This window comes from Colius striatus, chromosome 1 (assembly GCF_028858725.1).
Source record: "Colius striatus isolate bColStr4 chromosome 1, bColStr4.1.hap1, whole genome shotgun sequence".
Lineage (NCBI taxonomy): Eukaryota > Metazoa > Chordata > Aves > Coliiformes > Coliidae > Colius > Colius striatus.
This window is the reverse complement of record NC_084759.1, coordinates 169779422-169800014: the sequence shown is the minus strand read 5'-3', so window position 1 is coordinate 169800014 and position 20593 is coordinate 169779422. Positions and strand designations below refer to the sequence as shown.

Genomic DNA, 20593 nt, shown 5'->3' with positions numbered 1-20593 from the left:
GTCATGTTGTGTTACATTTTTTTTCCCCCCCATGGTTTTCATCTGCAGTGGGCCATCCTGTTGTCTTCGCCAGAAACTTCATTTTAGGGGTTTTTTTTCTGCTTCAATGGTGATACAATTACTGTAAATTTATATTTCCTCTTGAGGAAAGAATGAGTCTTCCAGCACTATGTTGGTTATATCAGTTGTTGTTTCTAGCTGCTGTGCATAGTGGCCAACTTCTGTTTTCACTTGAATATCAATAAACTAGTGTGCAGTGAAACCAAACAATAAGCTACACATGTATTGTGTTTTTGAATAATTGGAAATGCAGTTATCTGAAAGGTTGAAGTATTACATTAACTCTCAGTAACCTCTTGTCTATATGTGTAGCGTTTTGTTTTGCTTTGCTTTCTAGAGGTGGCAGAGAGTATTTAATATAAACTTTTAACACCATCATTCTGTTTTGAAAATGTTCAAAGTACAATATAAAAAATACATGGAAGGAAGGAACCTTGGCACAAAATTATTTCACTAATAACATAAGTTATTAAATGAAGTGATGGCTGTTACTTGTCCTTACTTAAACAGTAGTCTTGGACAAGTAAAGTCAAGCACAATGGACATATTTCTGTTGTCTTCCTATGTGTGTGTTTATAAAGAATCAAAAAGTCCAAGGAAAGTTGCACTTTGTTTCATGAAGGTGATGTGTTAACTAGTGTTTGAAAGTTGCAATTGGACTTTTCTGTATATTATGTTAACTTTTCTGTATGTTTTTCGATCTTACTTGTTTGAACACCTTTCTGAAACTATCTTTGGCTGAAAAACAATGACATAATATTTGCTTGGATTTTCCAAGATAAGGAAGCATGCTTTTTCTCACTTTGTGTTTCCATAGAACACACCAAAATTAGAACAACTTAAAAAAAAGAAAATTTGTGCAGTATCTGGTGTCTTGACAAGAAAGTTGCACGTGCAAATGTATGTGCTATTTGGGCTTCTGGAGAATGACTGAAAATATGTTAGTATTTTAAACATGCTTGACTACATTCCTGGCTGTAAAGGCAGTTATACTGCCTCAGGGAGGGCAGGGTTATTCAGAGGGCAATATTTAAACAGCAGCCTGGAAAAGGGACCTCTTGTCATGATGAAAGCAAAATCTCATCTGTAACTGAATTTCTGTTTGGTGACTTGAATATTCGTAACTTTACAGAAGAAATATGTCACTGCTTTGAGGCAATGGATAATGCAGAGCTGGTTTTAACCACTTTCTAAATTTCTCTTGCAGTTGGCCTCAGCTGTTCTGGAAGCTGTCGAAAACAACACTCTGAGCATTGAACCTGTTGGCTTGCAACCTGTTCGATTTGTGAAAGCTTCTGCAGTTGAATGTGGAGGACCAAAGTATGTTAAACTAAGAGACAGGTGGAATCTTGACTCATTTGAGAACTCTTTGGTTGAGAACTGCTATCAGCTGATCACCTCAGTCAAATTTGTGTATCTTAAACTTTATTTCCTAAAGTCTAAAACTTTCAGATTACTGTTAAGCAACTAATAAGTTAATCTTGAAGAAAAGACTAATATAGAACAAACTTTTAAGACAAATTCCCTTTTTGGGAGAACTGTTCACTTGTGATGCACTGACAGCAAAGTAATATCCACTTCCTTGGAGAAGACCATCCTTATACTTCAAACAGATGCTTTTGAACTAGGGGCTATTGCCTGGAAAGCATCATGAACAAAATAGGTGTTGAAGTAGTGCAGGATGAGTATTGGATAGCTAGAATATTTGTGGCAATAGATTTTAGGATGTAGCACACTGACAAAGGTAGCTGAAGGATTTGAGAGGAGATATGTAGAGTAAATCTGCCTGAGTTTTTAGCAAGATAAATGTGATGAAGTGGGAATGAAATTGGAAACTCAATCAGGAAGTGTGCTTAAATGCCAGGAAAGTTGTTAGAAATCTTTTATTAGTCCTAGAGGAATCTGAAGCAAGACTTATTGTCAGGTACTAATATAGACATTAAAGTTAGATGGGAGTGACTTGCCTGAGGCACTGCAGCTTTGATGGATGTGGAGGAGAAATAAGGGATTTGTAGTGTGCATTAGTGTGTCAGGGCTAAGCAAGGGAGGTCAGTGTTAATCTTGAGTCTTCCTAATCTTGAGGAGGCCTTGACTTTTCTTTTGGAGATCTTATGGGCAAATTGACAGTTCTGTCTGTAGTATTTGTTTTAAGCTTAATTTCCCGGTAGAGAAATTGCATCAAAATGTTTTCACCTGGCTCTTAAGATTTTTCTTTTCTTTCTCCCTGCTGTTGATTTTTATTTCTTGTTTTTCCTTTGTTTTTGAGTAGAAGAGAAAATACATTTAACATACTTCTGATTTTTTTACTTTCTCTTTGAAAAAGCTGCATAGAATTAAAATTGTGTTTTATGACTTAGTCTTTGATCTTTTCTAGCTTACAAAATTGAGGCATTCATTTATTCTTCATATATTACTCCTGTCACTGGGAAACACGCTCTTTGAACTGTCAGAGTCCCTTGTCAGAAGGGCCCACCACCAATAACGCAGCTACCCAAGGGGTGGTGATTTTGGGTCCAGGGTATAGAACCATGAGCTGTGTTCCATGAATGCAATAGAGACTCTGGGTAGCCAGAGCTACTGAAATGAGTTGCCAGTCATTAAAGAGCAATTGGCAAATGGATGTAAAGGCATTGTAGTTCAGGCACCTTCCCATTGTCTTACCATGATAAAATGTTTGCTCAAGAACAGGAGACACAGTTGCATCATTCAGAAGTTTAATGAGATTTTTAACCTATTTTCTCCAGTGTAAGATTTTTTTTTTAATTAGAACTTAATCCTTACATAGCTGGCTAGGTATAGATTAACATTGACAATGCACAAACTGTAATTTGGTTACATAAAGTGTATAAAAAGTCAGGCATACTCCTTTCTCATTTTTGTGCTGTCATGTAGCGACAAACACTTTTGAGGTATTGCTTGTGCATAAATAATAGGTAAGGAGTATGCAGCATTTAAATGCAATTTGACAGCAAATGTGCTTTGCTTTATATGTGATTGCTGGCACTGAATGGGAAACAGGTGTTGCAGTTTTCACTGAATCAGAGTAGCAATTTCACATTTCTTGTTTTTATTCAGCACGAAGTGCTATTTTTATTGAAACCATGTTCTTAGGTAACATACTATAGACGAGCTGTAAATAAATAGCAACAAAAGCTAGAGTAATGTTTGTAAAGGATGTATTTTATTGTGCAGTTGCCTGGGGGATGGGGGAACAGGCACATAAAACAGTGGGCAAGAGCCCAATAGCAGAATAAGGAGCAGAGGGCAGAGAGCTGTGATAATAGTGAAGAAAGGTTCTTGATATCCATAAGTTATTGAATGGTGCCTCTGATGGCGTGTACTAAGTGCTTCCTTAACAGAAGACAGCTGGGTTTCCCCACAGGGTTAGAATAATTGTCCCTGTGGGGAACAAAGTGCTGAGCTGCATGTGTGCTGTACAGTGCAGAACTGAGTCATCAGTAGTAACTGTCATGCCAGCATTTAACCTGATGTGATGGAAGATAACTTATAGAAGGTAATTCTATAGCTGGAAGGAAGAAAGGGCTTTATTTTCCTAGCATTCAAAGTCTGTCCTCTCACAAAAGCTTGACTGAAATAGCGATCAGCTTGCTTCAGCTACTATAGGATTTCTTGGATCAATGGGCTGCTGTCAGTCCTCATAAATTGCTATGGAAAATTGTATACGCTCTTAAATTTTCTCCTGTCTTAATGTGGTTGTGTGGACCAGCTGCAGGCTGTTTAAAAGGGCTTCTGAGCCACAGGAGCTTAGTAATTTTTGTTTCACTTTTCAAAGGGTGCTTGTTCTTAGACTCCCTAATTTCTTGAGGTAGAAATAGAAGAGAGAAGAGCCAGCAGCTTTTAAAATCAATGAAACAGTGGATGCCATGACAACCCACTTCATCTGAAATGCTGCAATATAGAAAATCCAAATAAATCAAATTCCCATTTTATTTACATCTATTAATGTTGTATTGATAGCAGTTTCTTCAAGAGATTCAAACCTTCTTTTCTTTAAAGAATGTTGGAAGAAGCTTTTAAAAATTCTTTGCCTTTTCCATAATTGCTTTTTGGGAAGAATTTGTGGCAACTACTGACCTTTGTTTCCTTGTTCCTAAATGAGATACTTGCAGTACACCAGAAGATGTCAATTTTACTGTTGCTCTTTTGTAACGGTAATCAAAAGAATTACTGCATGACAGCATGTTTTCCTTTGTCCTAAATTATTTTATACTATATTTCATGCTATTTGGGCATAAATGTTAAGCTGGTCTTGGAATGTATCTGAGAGGAGCTTCAGAGAATTCACTGCTGTTCTGTAAGGCTGATATTTTTTTAATGATGTAATGCGACATTGAGCAGAATTGTTAAAAAATCTGTTTACATTGTGGTAACAACTGATGATTTAAACAAGGTTTATGTCACATGTGAATAGTTAATTAAATACATCCTACCATTCCAGAGTTGTCAAGCCAACTTGGATTAGTTAATATGGAAGTACATGACCAGAGCTGAAGAAAGCTTTAAAAATCAGAAATGCATCACAGTGCACTGGTATTGAAACAAAATTAGTCCTTTTGGAACTGAAATAATTACAACATAATGTAAAAATTGCGACTTGTAAAATGCAGGCAGAGACTCAAGTGTCTGCGCCAATATGAAGCAATTACGTTAACGCCTTAAACACATGTAGGTGTTTAGACATTAAGGTTAGATTTGTTTATTAAATGATGCAAACTTTATATTTTGTAGGAAATGTGCTCTCAGTGGACAAAGTAAGTCGTGCAAGCATAGAATCAAATTAGGAGATTCAAGCAGTTATTACTACATTTCTCCTTTCTGTCGTTACAGGGTAAGTGGATTTACTGTGATTTCATTTTCAGTGGCAGTCATTTTTTTCATCCCATATACAAAATGATATTAACCACCATTGTTTTTATATGGTTTCAGATCACTTCTGTGTGTAACTTCTTTACGTATATTCGATACATCCAGCAAGGACTGTTGAAGCAGCAAGATGGTGAGTAGGAAATCGCATTTGGCATATATAAATAGAAATGTACATAGTGCATGTGCCTAAAACTTGCTATCTGTGCACAACAGCAGTGACCTGATACTACAGGAGAGTGATCTGTTGGTAGTCATTGTTACAATTAAGAGAATTTGATGACGTTCCAACCTCCTTAGTTTTTAAAAACTTAAAAATCGTTGTGTTTCAATCCATCTAAAATCCCCCTTGTGTTGTTTAGTAAGAAACATGGAAAAATTCAGTAACAAAAGGAGTTAGTCACAGTTTTGCCACACAGTATTAAAAAAATGAAATCTCTTTTACAGAATAGGGAGATATTTTCTGTGATTCTGTATGAGTTTAGACCAAAAAAACTCTCATCTGGACCATTTTTTCTCCTTTCACCTGGTGTTTTGGTGCATCTTCTCATTCTGTGTGTTTAGAGTTGGACTGTATTTCAGGAAGAAGTGGCAATTTTGGGTTAAATTGTAAAAAATAAACAGGAAACCATACGGAAATAATTCATTTGAGTGCAGCTGAGAAATGAGGTCTGAGCCATTGCTGTGGCATGGCAAAGTCTCTTGATTAGAGCTCTGGTTATAAATGTAAGGCTTGATTACACCCCACCCAAAAAGAGAGATGTGGCTTTTATTGCCATTGCTTCAGGCTGTGGGGTTTTTTTTCCACCCCCACCATTGTTACCCAGTGGCTTTGTTCCTGTCAGAGTAGCTATCCAACAACTGCCTATTTAAACTCTACATGTGCAGTAATCTGGCATTTGGCTTAGCTGCGCTGTTCAGTTTCAATCTGTCCATATAAAAAGTGGTTATGAAAATGTCTGTACAATGTTACTTAATTCTGGGATTGAAAAAATATATTGCTGTTGGAGTTGTAGTTATTTGGTCTTCATTTGCAAGACTATTTAACCTGTTTGTCACTATAAAAGAAAATTATGATGATTTGATTATATTTAAACTGTACGCAATTGATTTAATTGTATTTCCTGTCCAGGTCAAAGAACGTTGTCCAACACCCTTCAGTCCAAGGTTGTGTTTTAATGAAAAAAGACCCAGGAGATGCAGGCTCTTGGGTTTTGTTAAGCACAGATAACAGAAAAAGTGCCATAGTTAAAAGTGTCAGTGGGTAACTGAAATTGCTTTAGCTTTTAAATTTTTAGGTCATTGGCATTTTTGAAAGCTGAGTAAAGCAGCATTATAATGTTTATGGATGCCTGTGCTTTTCATTCTTCCAGTCTTCTAGTCTGTATGGATTTGGTTCATCCATAACTTGGCTAGAATTAACCCCCCTCTGATCTACCTCGCCTCTAGTCATCTCTTCTGATACTGAGCTTCTGAGATTGGGAAATGTTTTAGCTACACCTAAATCTCTTGTTTCCACTTCCAACCCAAAGCACTCCTGAGGTGATAGGCTGTTCCTTACTGAAAAGACTGCTGTTAACTTTTCTTATCAGAGGGGATTATTTTCATGGAATTCACTAGAAATTCACCTGTTTCATACACTGAATTCAGATGATGGTGGTTTAACTGTTCCATTAGCATTGCAGATGATCTTGAAATTGTGTTATGAGTTTTAATTTGATTTATATAAGAGGCTTCTACTTTGTTCAAAAGGACCTAGATACTTTCAACTGCAAGTTGTTTGCTTTGCCACCAAGATAAATGTTTATTTCCAACAAATGCTGAAATATTTTCAGCATAATCAGATGTATTTATTCTTCCTAAGAAGCTTTGAAAAAAACTTGAGTTCAGTGTGTTAGTGTGTCATCTTTGGTTTAAAACTGTAGAATTTGCACTTGTAGCTTTAATTCTGACAATTCAAAATGAAATATCTGTTTCAAGGACACCTTCAGAAGAGTGCAGGCGCTCAGGATAATTGCTTAACATGTTATGTGTATTTCTAGTCACGAACTGTATAATTTTGGAGACAGAGGTCACTTCTACAGAAGTGGTGTTTGAAATATGGTAGGGAAGACCTTGCACTTGTTGCTCGGGTTAGTAAGTTTTGTAGTCATTTGACATCGTTGACTTCGTGGAAAGGACTTTTGTCTTGAATAATTATGTACTCAATAATTTTGATTTGTATTGCTGTGGCATCTAGAAGTTTAGCCAAATAAAGGTGAAAATTAAAAAAGGGTTTTTCCTTCCCAGTTTATTGTTGCTGGCAGATTACTGTGAGGGGAAAAAAGGAGAAGGGTTACCAATGGAAAATTAAAGTTACAGAGTCTGTGATGAGACAGTTCGTATCCAGCATGTTCTCTTCTCCTGAAATCATTTGATTTCACGGGAAATGAGTCAAAGGGGCAGGACCATTAAAATAAGAAACCACGATTAATTGAACCTGACAAGAAGTACTGGTTTTGTTTCTCATTTAAAAAAAATCTTAAAGCTTGAAGAATTGCTTCTAAGACCCTTATTTAGAGTTTTTAAAATAAATAATTTATCATATGTTGTCACAACCAAGTGCAAATAGCCCTCACTTGTTAATTCTAGTTTTACTGGATGTTTGTTACTTCTGAAGTTCCCCTAAACTGCTGTAGAGTGAGGCAACCTACATAAATCAATTGAAATAAAATACGAATTCAGTGTGTTTAATGGTATTTCTGTTTCTGTCTTCTTTTTTTTTTTTAGTGGATCAGATGTTCTGGGAAGTTATGCAGCTGAGAAGAGAGATGTCACTAGCAAAACTTGGCTATTACAAGGAAGAGCTCTAAATCTTTTTACTCTTGGCGCATGCATGAACTTCATTGAATATACATAACTGAAATTGCTGAATCTTTTTTTGTCACTTGATATTTATTTCCACAAAGTGGGTCCAAGATCTTTCTCCTTTTGCAGATTGCACTAAGAAGTACTGTGATTGTTTTCAAACTGACCTATGCTGTATATGCGTACATATAATACTTAGTTGACCAAACGTGATAAGCACTTGCAGGTGTATTAGTGATTGTAATTTGCAGTTAAAAACAAAACTTCCGATTAAAGTGTTAGTCTGAAGCAGTGTCTGTCTTCTTTTCATTGTGATGCAGAATGATGTGAACCTCCCTGACAAGTCCTAAAATGTAAAACAGCTGATTTTATGAAGAGGAAATAAATGCCTGACATTTTCTTCATTGTAGCGTTTGGATATGTTTATGTCACTCTCTTTGTGTGTTTGCCAGTTCAGTTAACTCACAGCGAGGAGAACTTGAATTCTTTGATCTGCTGCTTTTCTATAGTTTTCATTTTTAAAACGATATAAGATAAATATATATCGTGAAAAGTCACCAGCATAATAAGTCTGGGTATCTTCTTCCTAAAGTAGAGTGCTTTTCAAAGATTAAGGAATAGTAAAATTACCTGGGTCAGTCTTTGGTTAGAAATCTGTCCTATCTGACTGTTAAAGGATTTCTAATGAAAGAAAGTTAGAGAGGAAGAGAAAGTCTTTATTTCCTTTAAGTTATTTGTTTTCTCCTGTGAGTGGTTTTTTTTTTTGTATTTCCAATCTCCAAAGTTGCATTCACCAGTTTCCTACAGCTGTCCTTGAAACTGGAAAACATCCATCATGTGATTTCTTTTAACATGCCGCTGATGATTTCCATATAATGTTATCAATGTCTTCACACACACAATTTGCCACGAAGAGAACTCCTAAAAGGATGATGGTTTCTCAAGAAAGATGCTTTTTATTTTTAAGTGCTACATTTGCACTTTGCTTGCTCCTTTTTCCTGGGCAGAGTCTAAGCTGAAAGCAGCCAGTAAGGTTACAAGGAACAGTGTTTTGAGTACGTATTATGTGAAAGTTCTTTTGGGAAAAAACATTAGTTCTCTGACACAACAGCCATTTATCCACAGATAAGATTAAAACATTAGCAGGTAAACTGACAAACATTAAAAGTAAAGGCAAGTTGATATAGTTTGTTTGTTAACAAAGCATCTCAGTGGATGCAGATTTGTTTTCTTCCATTGTGAACAAAACCAACTCTATTTATTGCTGTCTTACTTGGAGGATTCTGTTTTTTACAAAAGTAAATGGAATGAGCAGTGAAGTGTAATACCATACTTGGGTTGTCTGCATGTGTCTGTGCCTGAAAGCACTTTGCAAGCATTGGCTTTGGCCAAGCATTTGAAAGTTAAGATTAAAACAAGCAACCTAAATATCTTATTAGTAGTGGAATGTGTCCAGCTTGGACTATTCAGTACTGGTGACATATTTTTATCAATCTTCTACCACTGGGTATTACTTCCTCTTGTAGAAACCTGGAAGAATTCTACCTTAAATTTTTACAAAGGATTGTTTATTTCAGTAATGCTAAGGAAGTTGGATTTTGCTCACTCTTAGATGGTAAACTGTTTGTATTATGTTTTATGTTAGGCTCATAATTGCTTCCTAAATGATTGTCAGTCCTTACTTTACATAAGAGATTGACCTATTTCCAAGATTAGCTAATGGTAGGTAAATGATAGCTGGTAGTTGCTGCTATTCTGACTTAAAAAAACTTCTACAAGTGTTGCTCATTCAAGCAGGGAGAAGGGTCCTTCTTATACATGGTAGTGTTGAGACACAAATGGTATCTAAAGTTTGTTACGCTGAAGTGGTTTTCTGATACTGGGGACTACAAAGATGATTTAGCTGATGTATCTCAGCATTAATCACAGTTTGACTCAATTACATCAGTATCTTGTTAAATATATATTGACTTGCTTCTGTCTTGAAGTCCTTTCCCCAAAATTCTTTTCTATGTTTTTAATATAGGCTGCCTCATGGGAAACCTGTGTCACTGTGAGTACTTGGGGTGTGGTAAAAATTGCAGTCACTTGTGTGTGGGGAATATCATTGCTTCAGAAAATGACCCTTTTCCAGAATTCTTGACTTTGTTGAAGCTTTTGTCCATAATCAAATGCCTCTTGTAGATGCCTACTCAAAATGTCTGAGTGTTTTTCTTCTGTTTGCTTTGGGGTGACAGAACAGAGGCAACTTTCAGTGTGTACAAAGATGAATTTAAAGTGAAACGGTTTTTCTACCAGCCTTTAGACTTTTGGTCTAGCTTTCCCATATGTTTATTGGTGTTCAATATACAAACAGGTTAGTCTGTAATTTAGTTAATAATGCAGAAGTTTTTCTATTCTGTAATTAAACTGCTGAGAGATAAAATTGTTTTTAGAGCAGTCAGTCTGATCCCTAGCTGCTTCAGTGAGATAGTACATATGGTGAAACCGGTGATGGCTTTGCTCTTGCATTTTGATTACTGTTGCTTTCATGAGTAGCATTAATTGCATCACCTCTGTGAAAGTACAGAGACAAGATAAGTCATTTTTATTGATGCATTTTTTGCGCATGTGTTATGGGTAGCGCTGGGGCCAAAGGTCCTTGAAACAACAACGTTCACCATAGTGAACGGAACAACACCCATAGCCTTCATCTTGCCTCAGAAGCCTTGTCAGTCTCCTTTATGTGTAGCAGTTTAAGCATAGCCCTGGCTCTGGTTATGGAGGACTGAAATCAGCTGGGACAAAGTCACTGAAACCTCTTGACAAAAACATGATGTGTTCCTTGGCACTTTCATAATCCTCTGGAAGCGAGACAGTGCATTTTTCTCAGACTCTTCGAGCAGTAGGGAAATAACACACTTCTACTGGCTGTTCATGGATGTGGTAGGAGAAAATGAGGCCTTGCAGCAGTTCTTTGAAGGTAAGAGTCAAGTATTAATAGAGAGTCTTGACAATTTTTGGTGTCAGCAAAAGTACAGTAAGTGTTTAGGGTTAATTGAAGAAGAAAGGAAGAAAAAGAGCCCTGAAATACAAAGCTCTCTTTACACAAAGCTGTCATGTAAGGCTGTACTAGAATGGAATAGTATAAATTGTACAGATGTGCTGCAGTGCTTTTTTCTTTGTGCTTCTGCCAGAAGACCAAAGGGAGGGTGGGCCCAGCAGGGTCAGCGGTACTGGCATGGGAGTTGCTGAGAGGAAAAACTGGGAAGTGGCTGAGGTCTCCTTGAAATTTATCACTTCTACAATCTTGTTGATTTTCATGAAGTTAGAGAGCTCCCCCCTGCCTGCCCAATCTTGTGTCAGGTTAAAGAGAGTTTTCTTTCTACTAATAAATGGCCTGAGGAAAATCAGTAAAATGGTGATTGTGGCAGTATCCTCAGGATCCTTTTCAGGAGTTAAAACTCAGATTTGTTTGTCTTCTGGCTGGGATCTTCCACTTTTTCCTGAAGACATTTTACATTTAAGCAGATCCCATTAGTCTCCCACCTTTCTCTTAACCTTGAAATTAAGTTCTAATAGATCCCATAATCAAACTGCATTTCTCAAGCCCTGTCATAACATGATTAAACGTGACTGTTCAAAGGCTTATTAGATTTGGTAAATATTTTTTTACCTTCTTCCAGTTTACACTTTGCTTTTTTTAAATATTAACTTTTCTATTCAAAGTTCTGCTTTCTCTGTTTGCTTTCCTTCTCTTACCTGTGCAGGTATTCATGTGACACTGATCTCAAAGTAACTTGGAAAATTCCTTTTTCTGTTTTGGGTAACAGGGACAATTATCTTCTTCCTGCATTTAGTTTCTGTTGTGCTAAATGAGTGAATTTTTGTCCTTTTTCCCTTTTCCTGGCACACTGGCCTAGATGAGAGGTGGCAACTGTAATTTTTGAGTTTTAGTTTCAAACTAGGAAGTCAAAGGTTCTCCAGCACTGATCAAGAAAACTTATTTAAGCCAAGAAATTAAAATTGGTGAACCACAATTTAAGGCTGCCAGCCAGCAAATTTATTGTTTATAGATGTTAAGAAGTTCATATTGTGTTTCTGAAGTTCACATTAAGACATGGAGATGAAAAGTCTTTGCTTTCAGCAACATAGTGTTTGTTTTTATCAAGTAATTTCTTCAATGCATAGCTGTTAAATTCTTAATGTTGGACATGAATTATTTAACTCATCAGAATACTTTCTAGGAACTGACTTGGAAAACAGGACTGTCTAGGGAGTATGGGTTAACTGCTGTTGGCTTTTGTGTCAACAATACTTTGGTATGGTAGAAGGTACCTCAGATTTTTACCTGTATGAGCTCTTTAAGTAGAATTGCTAATTGTGATTCTAGAATTACTAATTTAACTCTGTAGAAGGTAATTTGGTAGAACATGTGTCTGGGCCAGCATGAGGAGAAGCTCTGTCAATTCAATTTAATTGCAGAAAAAACATCTTGTGAGTTTCTGTTCTGTTGGTAACACATGGCTCTGCTGTGCAAAGCTAGAATATGACAAAGGCCTGCTCCAGCCATGCAGCATGCAGGGATGCTCTCACGTCACTGAATTCCATTGGACATCAAGGTTAGACCCCAAGAGCAAAGCCTTCTTTCATTCAGCACACAGTAGCTGGACTCCTCATACTCTTAAACAATGGTTGAGTCTGAGAAGAGAATTTGCTGATTTAAAGCAGGGTTTGCACCCTTTTCAAACAGGAGTTAGCTTCACTGAATGTAAGACCAGCTTTAACTGATGGCCTTTCTCCAGCTTAGCACTGTGGCTTGGGGTTGGCTTTATAATGCCATATTGTGAGGCAAGAGCAATAAACTGCTAGTTCTAACTTGGTGGCCTCTCAGATTAGTCATAGCAAGGTTAGAACATCATCAAGGCTTCAAAAAAGCTGAGGCCTGCAAGATGAAGTGGAGAATATGGCCACTGAAGAGCTCTCTGTGCTTTGTCAGTGGTTCAGTTTTGGCTTCCAAATGCATCAGCTGGCAGCTAAGCACATTTATAGATCTGTATTGTTAGTTTATTCGAAATTCACGCACAAAAAGGATCCCACTTTATGCATTGCTTTAGTTCCTTACAGTGCGTATTTGTTTTGACACTCATTAGTAAGATAAACTCACATTTGCAATACTGAGAGGGGACAGTCTAAAAAAAGGACTGGAGCATCTTCTTTATGAGGAAAGGCTGGGGGAACTGAGGAGGATCTAATTATATTTACAAATATCTAAATGGTGGATGTCAGGAGGTTGGGACATCCCTTTTTTCTATTGTATCTAGCAACAGGACAAGGGGTAACGGGATGAAGCTGGAACACAAAAGTCCATTTAAACGTAAGGAGAAACTATTTCACTGTTCAGGTGAGGGAGCCCTGGCACAGGCTGCCCAGGGAGGGTGTGGAGTCTCCTTACTTGGAGGTCTTCAAGACCTGACTGGATGTGTTCCTGTGCAACCTGATTTAGGTGGACCTGCTTTAGCCAGGGAGTTTGGACTGAATGATCTCTAAAGGTCCCTTCCAACCCCTACCATTCTATGATTCTAAAGGAAAAATGAGATAAAGTAATGTTTGTTTTCCTGTTGATCACTACGCTAGACCACTTAGGTTAGATAGGACTCTTATCAGAGTTTAACCTTGACTTTTTCTCCTTCAAGGAGAATGGATTTTCTCTTGTGTGGCTGTTCTGGGAAGCTCTTGTCTTTTTTTCTGCCTCACACACCGGAGATTTCATCTTTTAATGTTTTTCCATGTGATTCCTGTTGAAATTAACACCTATTAATGAAAATACTTGGTATTTTTATTTAATCAGTGACTTTCTATTTGTCAAGGGGATGGTCAGAGCTCCAGATTAGCACATGTGAAGCAGCACAATCTGTTCTTGCTGATATTATCAGCGGGTTGAGAAGCTGAATGAAAACCAACCTAGTTACACTGTTAAACACAGCCTTTCTTTTTCTGTTGTTGGAAGGTACGTTGAGGTATCTGAAGATGTGTGTGTTTGATCTCAACTATCTTTTTAAACTTGAGTGGAATCACCACCTCTCTGTATACTAATGTTCTTGCATGGGTAACATACAGGGTCCTTGGTAAATATAATAAGCCACAGATCACACTTACCATTAAACATAAAACAAACCCCAAAAGACTCTCATACCATTTGAAGGATGAGAGATTGAAACGGAGGAAAAAAGAAGAGGAAATGAGACATTTAAACTATTAATGCTAAGATTTGTTTCTCTGGAAAATGTGACTTTGGGAAAAGCCATCTAGCTTGATGAAAGCTCACTCCCTAACATTGGAGTTAGTCTTTCTGACATTGAATAACTGTCTTTGATACTTCCTGGTTGGCTGCAGTTCTGGCAGCTACAGCTGTTTTGTCCTTAACCTATTCCTGTTTGTTGCTGATGCATGCCTGGCGCTCATGACCATAGCTCTGCTGGCCCAGCAGCTATTATTGATGATTCCAGGTCTCTTTCAGTCAAAATGAACTGGACTATCTTGAACAATTTAAATAGCAACTAGCACTCTGAGTCCTTTAGCGTGAAAGAAGTTAAGAAATTATCAGCCCTGTAACATAGGCATCTTAGTATAAGTCAATGAATTTCAGCTGGACTTTTCACTGAGCCCCTATAGTAGAACTACTTGGACTTAAATAGTGCCCTTGACATAGTCTTCCACACCATCTTCCTGGAGAAACTGGCTTCCTATGGCCTGAATGGACCTACTCTGAAATGGGTGGAAAACTGGCTGGATGGCTGGGCCCAGAGAGTTATAGTGAATGGAGATAAATCCAGTTGGTGGCCAATTACCGGTGGCGTTCCCCAGGGCTCGGTACTGTTCTGTTTAACGTTTTATCAGTGATCTGGATGAGGGGATTGAGTGCACAGTCAGTCAGTTTGCTGATGACACCAAGCTGGGCAGGTGCATAACTCTGCTTGAGGGCAGGGAGGCTCTTTGGAGGGACCTGGACAGGCTGGAGCAATGGGCTTAGGCCAGTTGTAAGAGGTTCAGCAAGGCCATGTGCCAGGTCCTGCATTTGGACCACAACAACCCCAGCAGTGCTACAGGCTTGGGGTAGAGTGGCTTGAGAGCTGTCTGGCAGAAACAGACCTGGAGGTGTTGGTCAACGGCCACCTGAACATGAGCCAGTGGTGTGCCCAGGTGGCCCAGAAGGCCAATGGCATCCTGGCTTGTATCAGAAATAGTGTGACCAGCAGGGCCAAGGTGGTGATTTTCCCATTGTACTTGGTGCTGGTGAGGCTACACCTCAAATACTATGTTCAGTTGTGGGCCCTCACTACAAGAAGGACACTGAGGTGCTGGAGTGTGTCCAGAGAAGGTCAATGAAGCTGGTGAAGGGTCTGGAGGACAAGTCTGATGAGAAGCAGCTGAGGAAGCTCTGAGGGTGTTTAAGAGGAAATGGGCTGAAGTTATACCAAGACAGGCTTAGATCGTGCTGAGGCCTGTTGTAATGGTAAAGTATCTTCAGATGAAAACCTGTTAATAATTCTCAAGCATAGACATTTCCTTCAAGTTGCAAGGGTTTGCAGCAAGCATGAATTTGTCCTTTCAACAAGTGGATGAGAACTGACAGTGGTCTGTGTGCCAGTTTTAAATCTCATGCTGTAGTCATGGATTGTTCCCCACATAGGGTGGCTGATGTTTTTACACAAATCTTGCTACAAATAGCTGGACTTGGCTGGGAACTTCCCGTGATCCTTTTTTTATGTCAGGAAATAATGAGTTTAGTATTGATTTTTAGTCAATACTAGGAGTTTGACAGAATATTGGTTGTGGGCTGAATTTGTGTTTTCAGAAAGAGCATCCTAATAGCCTGGTTATTTGGTACTCCTTGGGGAAGACAGGGTTGTAGTTTAAGTTTAGTCACAACAGTGTGTGACTAAAGATGTAAAATTTACTGCAAAGAATTTCTGCTTCTCTATCTCCTCATCTTGCATTCAGATACTAGTTCAAATGCAGACAAATGTAAGGTGCTACATGGAAGTGTTGTGAGAATTACTCAAGGCAGGTTATTCAGGGAAACTGTTGGCTACAGGACTATAAAGGGATGCTCAGGATCTCCCTGAGATCCTGAGTGAAAGGATGACAGGAGTGACGGTGACAGGAGTGTCGTGGTTGGAGGAAAGGAGGAGACATCTGCCAAAGAGAGATGTATGAAGCAAGCAACTGCCAAGTTAGGAGGCTAGAGTTCGACATACTCTGAGATCTGGGGCGGAAGGTAGGGACAGGCTAGGTGAGAATACACAAGGAAACTGAAGTCAGTGGTAGAGCTGACAGGTTTAAGACTTCAGATTGAAGGGAACAGGAGAACAGAATACTAAGCCTACAAAGAAACAGGAAAAGTAGTAGTCACATCTATGACTGCAGTCAGTTTTGCAAACAACTGTATGAAGCCCTGTCACTGTATGCAAACAACTGTATGAAGCCCTCCATCAGTTTCTTGGGTAGCCGTCAATCCTCTATGCAGTGACAGTGAAGCTGAATGTGTCACTCAGTGCAGACTGTTCATAGAGCTGTGTGGGCATGTTATGGTGTGGAGTATGGTGTGGGAGTAGAGCTCTCCAAGCACAAGCTGGTAACGGAGGTGGCTGACTTGGTGTGTCCTCTGGCACACGGCTCTGCACAGGGAGCTGCAGTGTGGGCACAGGGGCCTTGCTGCAGGGCTTGTTTCACCACACACACGGAGTTCTCTGCTCTTGCAGCCATCAAACATCCAGGTGAGCAACTGGCTTGCGTATTACCCCTATCTAGCAAGTACTTACTGTCATCAAGTGCCTGTGAAATGGCTGTCACCATTTTAAATAAATAAGTCCAACAACTCTTCCTCTGCTGGAATTGATGCCAATGCAAGCACTTGATGTCTCTGACCTGGAAAGCACATTTGGAAAGAAAATTGAAAGTTCTACACTGCAGACAAGTGTGCTGGCTCTTCTGTGCACCTGTACTTGGAACTTTCATTAGTGGTGGCCTATCTTATTTTTGCTGCGCTTCCTTCCTCTTGTAGCACAGAATTACATGTTCCTTCTTTCTCCTCCTACCCATTTAACTGCTTATGCAAAGTGAAGAGATTCAGAGGGGATGATACATTTTGCTGTTGTCATCACTTAGCAACGGAGCTCATCTCTGAACTGTGGGATGCCCATGTTAAAGATCCTGATCTTGGTCAAAATAAGGAATTCTTGGTTTTGTGGTATGGGAAAAACACTTGGACCTCTTGCTTCATGTTAATAACAAAATTCTATCATTCTGCATAAAGGGCCAAGCTATTTGAACAGGAGGAAGAGCTGGGTAAAAGAAGGAGAACGTGATTGAGTAATTTTCATGTGGACTACATTATCAAATGGGGAAGTGTTTGAGATTCAAGGGAAGAATATCTTAAATTCAGACATGAAGAACAAAAAGATGAGAATCCAACTGGTTTGAGGAAGGCTGCTGAGGAAAGCCAGGCTTTTGTATTCTTAAGCTGTTTTTGCAAAGTGCTTTGCTCCTACTTCAAGGCTTTCCACGTTACAATTTTTCTGATGCAAGTAAGTGTGCTGCACCTCTTGAATCTGTTCTCCTCTGACATAAGGAGGACATGTTTGTATACAATCCCAATAGGCCGGGATGCAAGGATCTATCAGCAGCACCCCTGCAGGATGCACTCTGACAGGGAAAGGCAGACAAAACTAAGTCATCATTAGTGATAAACAGCAAAGCCTAGATTAATCTGTGATCACAAAGCAACTCAGGAGACATTTATTAGCAATGTGGAATTCGTATGGAAGGTGGTGTTGGAAGTGAAATTTTAGATGCTCCTTGCAGTTAAGTAATGTCTCAATACTGGATCAAGAAGGAATTATATCAGAGACAGGGAGAACAGAACAGAAGACATTTTATAGTATGACTCCTTACCATACACACGTCTGATGCTGATAAGGTGAGATGACAGTAGAAGCACCAAAGGCAATTATTGCTTCTCTACTCACTGACAGGAACCTTTTGTGTTCTCCCACTCAGCTGCAGCACTGAGGGGAAAAGGTGGATGTCAGCTGTTGGGGGCTGAGCTACGCTATGCTAGGTGTACAGGCTGGTCTCTGGTCTTGTGTAGCCATGGGACTGAGCTGGACAGAGCCACACACAGCCCCTGAGAGCAGTAACTTCAACAGCCTTATCTTGTTTGCATTTGGATTAGCCACACCTGCATTTATGGACAGCTTGCTGGAGAGGTGGAGAACCTACAATGTAGTTTGTTTGGCTTTGTTTTAGGGAGTTCCGTCTGACTTTCCATTGAGATCAGGAATTCCAGAGACTTTATAATCATAAAAACTGTTTATAGCCTTCAGTTACCAAGCAACAAAGGACAAAGTACTGAACCTTTCTATTCATTAATACGCTTAACATGTTAGTAGGCTCTTTTCTCAGAGAGAATAAAAGGAAGCCACCAGTCAAACATTTCTAAAGCTTTATTTGTGCTTTCTTTAACCTCAGGATGATGGATTTTTAAACTGAGTGTTACAGAAACTCAGTTGCAGTACTGACTAATGCAGACAGAGGGATCCATGTGAGACAGCCTGATCTTTTACCCAATCACCTGTTTTGATCCCAGCGTAAGAGAGCGTGAAGTTATCTTCTAAACCCAATCTTCGAGTTGCCCTGGACTGGGGCCTTTCCTTCTCTTGTTGTAGTAATTCAGTGAGGCCTTAATGCTGTGCATGAACTAGTGTTTGCCTGGTGCTGCTCTGCCATCTTCTTTCCCTGCACGTCCGCATTTGCTCTGCATCTCCCATCATCCTTCATCCAAGAATGACTAAACCAGAAGCGTAACCCCACTGTTACACAAGAGACAGGATGGGTTTGCTTTTCCTTTGTTGTAGTAGTGTGGGCAGTGTTACTTAGGCTGAAGTACCAAGCATTGTCTCGAAATTCCATCTCTCAAAATTTCTGTCTTTTTGATGTTTGTAATTTCAGGGCAAGATGTCCATGAAGCCTTGGAAAATCCCATGGTGGACACAAGTATGTTGGAGGAATTCATCAGTAGTGATGTGGAGTTTGGAACTTTGTAAGTACTATAGCAACATGTACTTCCTCTTCATAGCAACATCTCTTAAATTGTCTTTGTTAGTGCCATGATAAAATCTGAACACAACAGTCAGACCTGAAATCTGAGTTTCAAAAGGCTTGTGGCTCTCTTGATATTATAAACTTGAAGGTGTAAGAAGACTTGGAAAAATGAATTTCTGGATAGTAATGGAAATATGATCAGCTTGCTCAATAGAAAGAATGATAATGAAATCTGGGATAATTCACAACTGTTATGCTAATTGTGACATTAAGCACAAAGCTGTTATTTTAACATTCCTGTAAGTGCTAGTTTAGTGTTTAAGTACAGAATAAGTGTACAGAATAGTTCAATATTAATTTATTGTCTAGTATAATAAATTGAATCATGTAAATATCCCCGTTTGAGGGAAGATGAGCTACTGTTTTCATCCTAATGCCTCGTTCAGACCAGAGACCTTGTCCATTAATTTCTTCTGAGACTAGCTTTATGAGATACAAAGGATACATAATGCAAAGGGTCATGGGCAAAGGTGGAAAGTTAGGGGCATAGATTTTTCAACGACTTCAAACTCAAATCTTTCATCGGGACAACTGTCAGATGACTGTTGTACAGTGGAAAGTATTATTAATGAGCTGACACTTGCACATGCCAAGAAGCAGAGCGAGGGGGGTGTTTTAAAAATAATGAAACATGGGTTTTCTTTATTCCAGGCACACTCAGCAGCACACTTACAGTGGGTTAAACAGGCTTCTACCTGCTCTAAATAATGAAAAATGAATTGATTCTCTCTCTGCCATGCTATAAAAGTAAAGAAGGATTAAGAGATTGTTGTATATAAATATACCTAACCTTTGTTTTTAGAGTGACTAAACCTGTCTCAGGTTAAAAAGATTACTGAACTCCCATATGACAACTTTTAAATGTTTTCCTTTTATACACAAAACAAAGCAGAAATATAAATATGTGTGTGTGTATATATAAGCTGTTATGTAGCTTAGATATGTTAGCTATGATACTTGCAGTGCTACCAAATATTTATGTGCAAGGAAACAATCTATAAAGCGACTATAGGTTTGGAGGCTCAACAGGATTTTAGACTGATACTACAGTAATACTTCATTAATTACAGGATTAACAAGAACATTTACTGAATCATTAGATCTCTAAAAGTAAAATTCTGAAGTCTTTATATTGCAGACTATTTGTGTGTGAAGAGAACCTCAGAGAGGAACTTGCCAAAATGTGTCAAAGGAGAAGAATATTAAAAGCCTCCATAAAAATTTATATAAAATCCAGACCAAGATAATGGCACATGCAATATTGAATGCAACAAGAAGGGTGCTGTTGCTACCAAGGTCTTGAGTGCATCTGAAAGTGGCTTTTAAAGATCAGTTTGCATCAGACAGGTCATTGGCATCACATTTATTCTCCTCTTAAGCCACACATGAAGCACCATGTGATGACTTCATCTTTACTCTTGAGTAGTAGAAGGAGAAAAAGGATTGCCCTGTGCTTTCCTAAGCAGGCATTTAATACAGATTAATTTAAACTACAGAATATATATATGTATACATATATTAAAGAGCATAGTACCAGTTTCAGTAAAGTTTTTAACGTGGAGACATATCTTTCCTACCTCTCTACTTCATGAATGTTATCTCTGTCCTATAAAGTGTTTGTGTTTTACCGAAATACTCTCAGTTAAACCATGGCAAG

General features: G+C 38.6%; 2 protein-coding genes across 4 annotated transcripts in view; both read left to right on the top strand.

The window, feature by feature from the left end:
- Positions 1-8079, top strand: part of RAB3IP (RAB3A interacting protein) — a 32200-nt gene extending 24121 nt beyond the window's left edge. For all 3 annotated transcript variants that reach the window (XM_062003660.1, XM_062003740.1, XM_062003571.1), the window contains 4 exons: positions 1268-1380; positions 4810-4909; positions 5008-5077; positions 7714-8079. In XM_062003660.1, the coding sequence (XP_061859644.1) occupies positions 1268-1380; positions 4810-4909; positions 5008-5077; positions 7714-7796 (366 nt within the window). In that variant the 3' untranslated portion in view covers positions 7797-8079. The remainder of the gene's footprint in view (positions 1-1267; positions 1381-4809; positions 4910-5007; positions 5078-7713) is intronic.
- Positions 8080-18663: 10584 nt separating this feature from the next.
- Positions 18664-20593, top strand: part of MYRFL (myelin regulatory factor like) — a 39053-nt gene continuing 37123 nt past the window's right edge. The window contains 2 exon segments of the mRNA XM_062017446.1: positions 18664-18765; positions 18768-18874. Of these exon segments, the coding sequence (XP_061873430.1) occupies positions 18664-18765; positions 18768-18874 (209 nt within the window).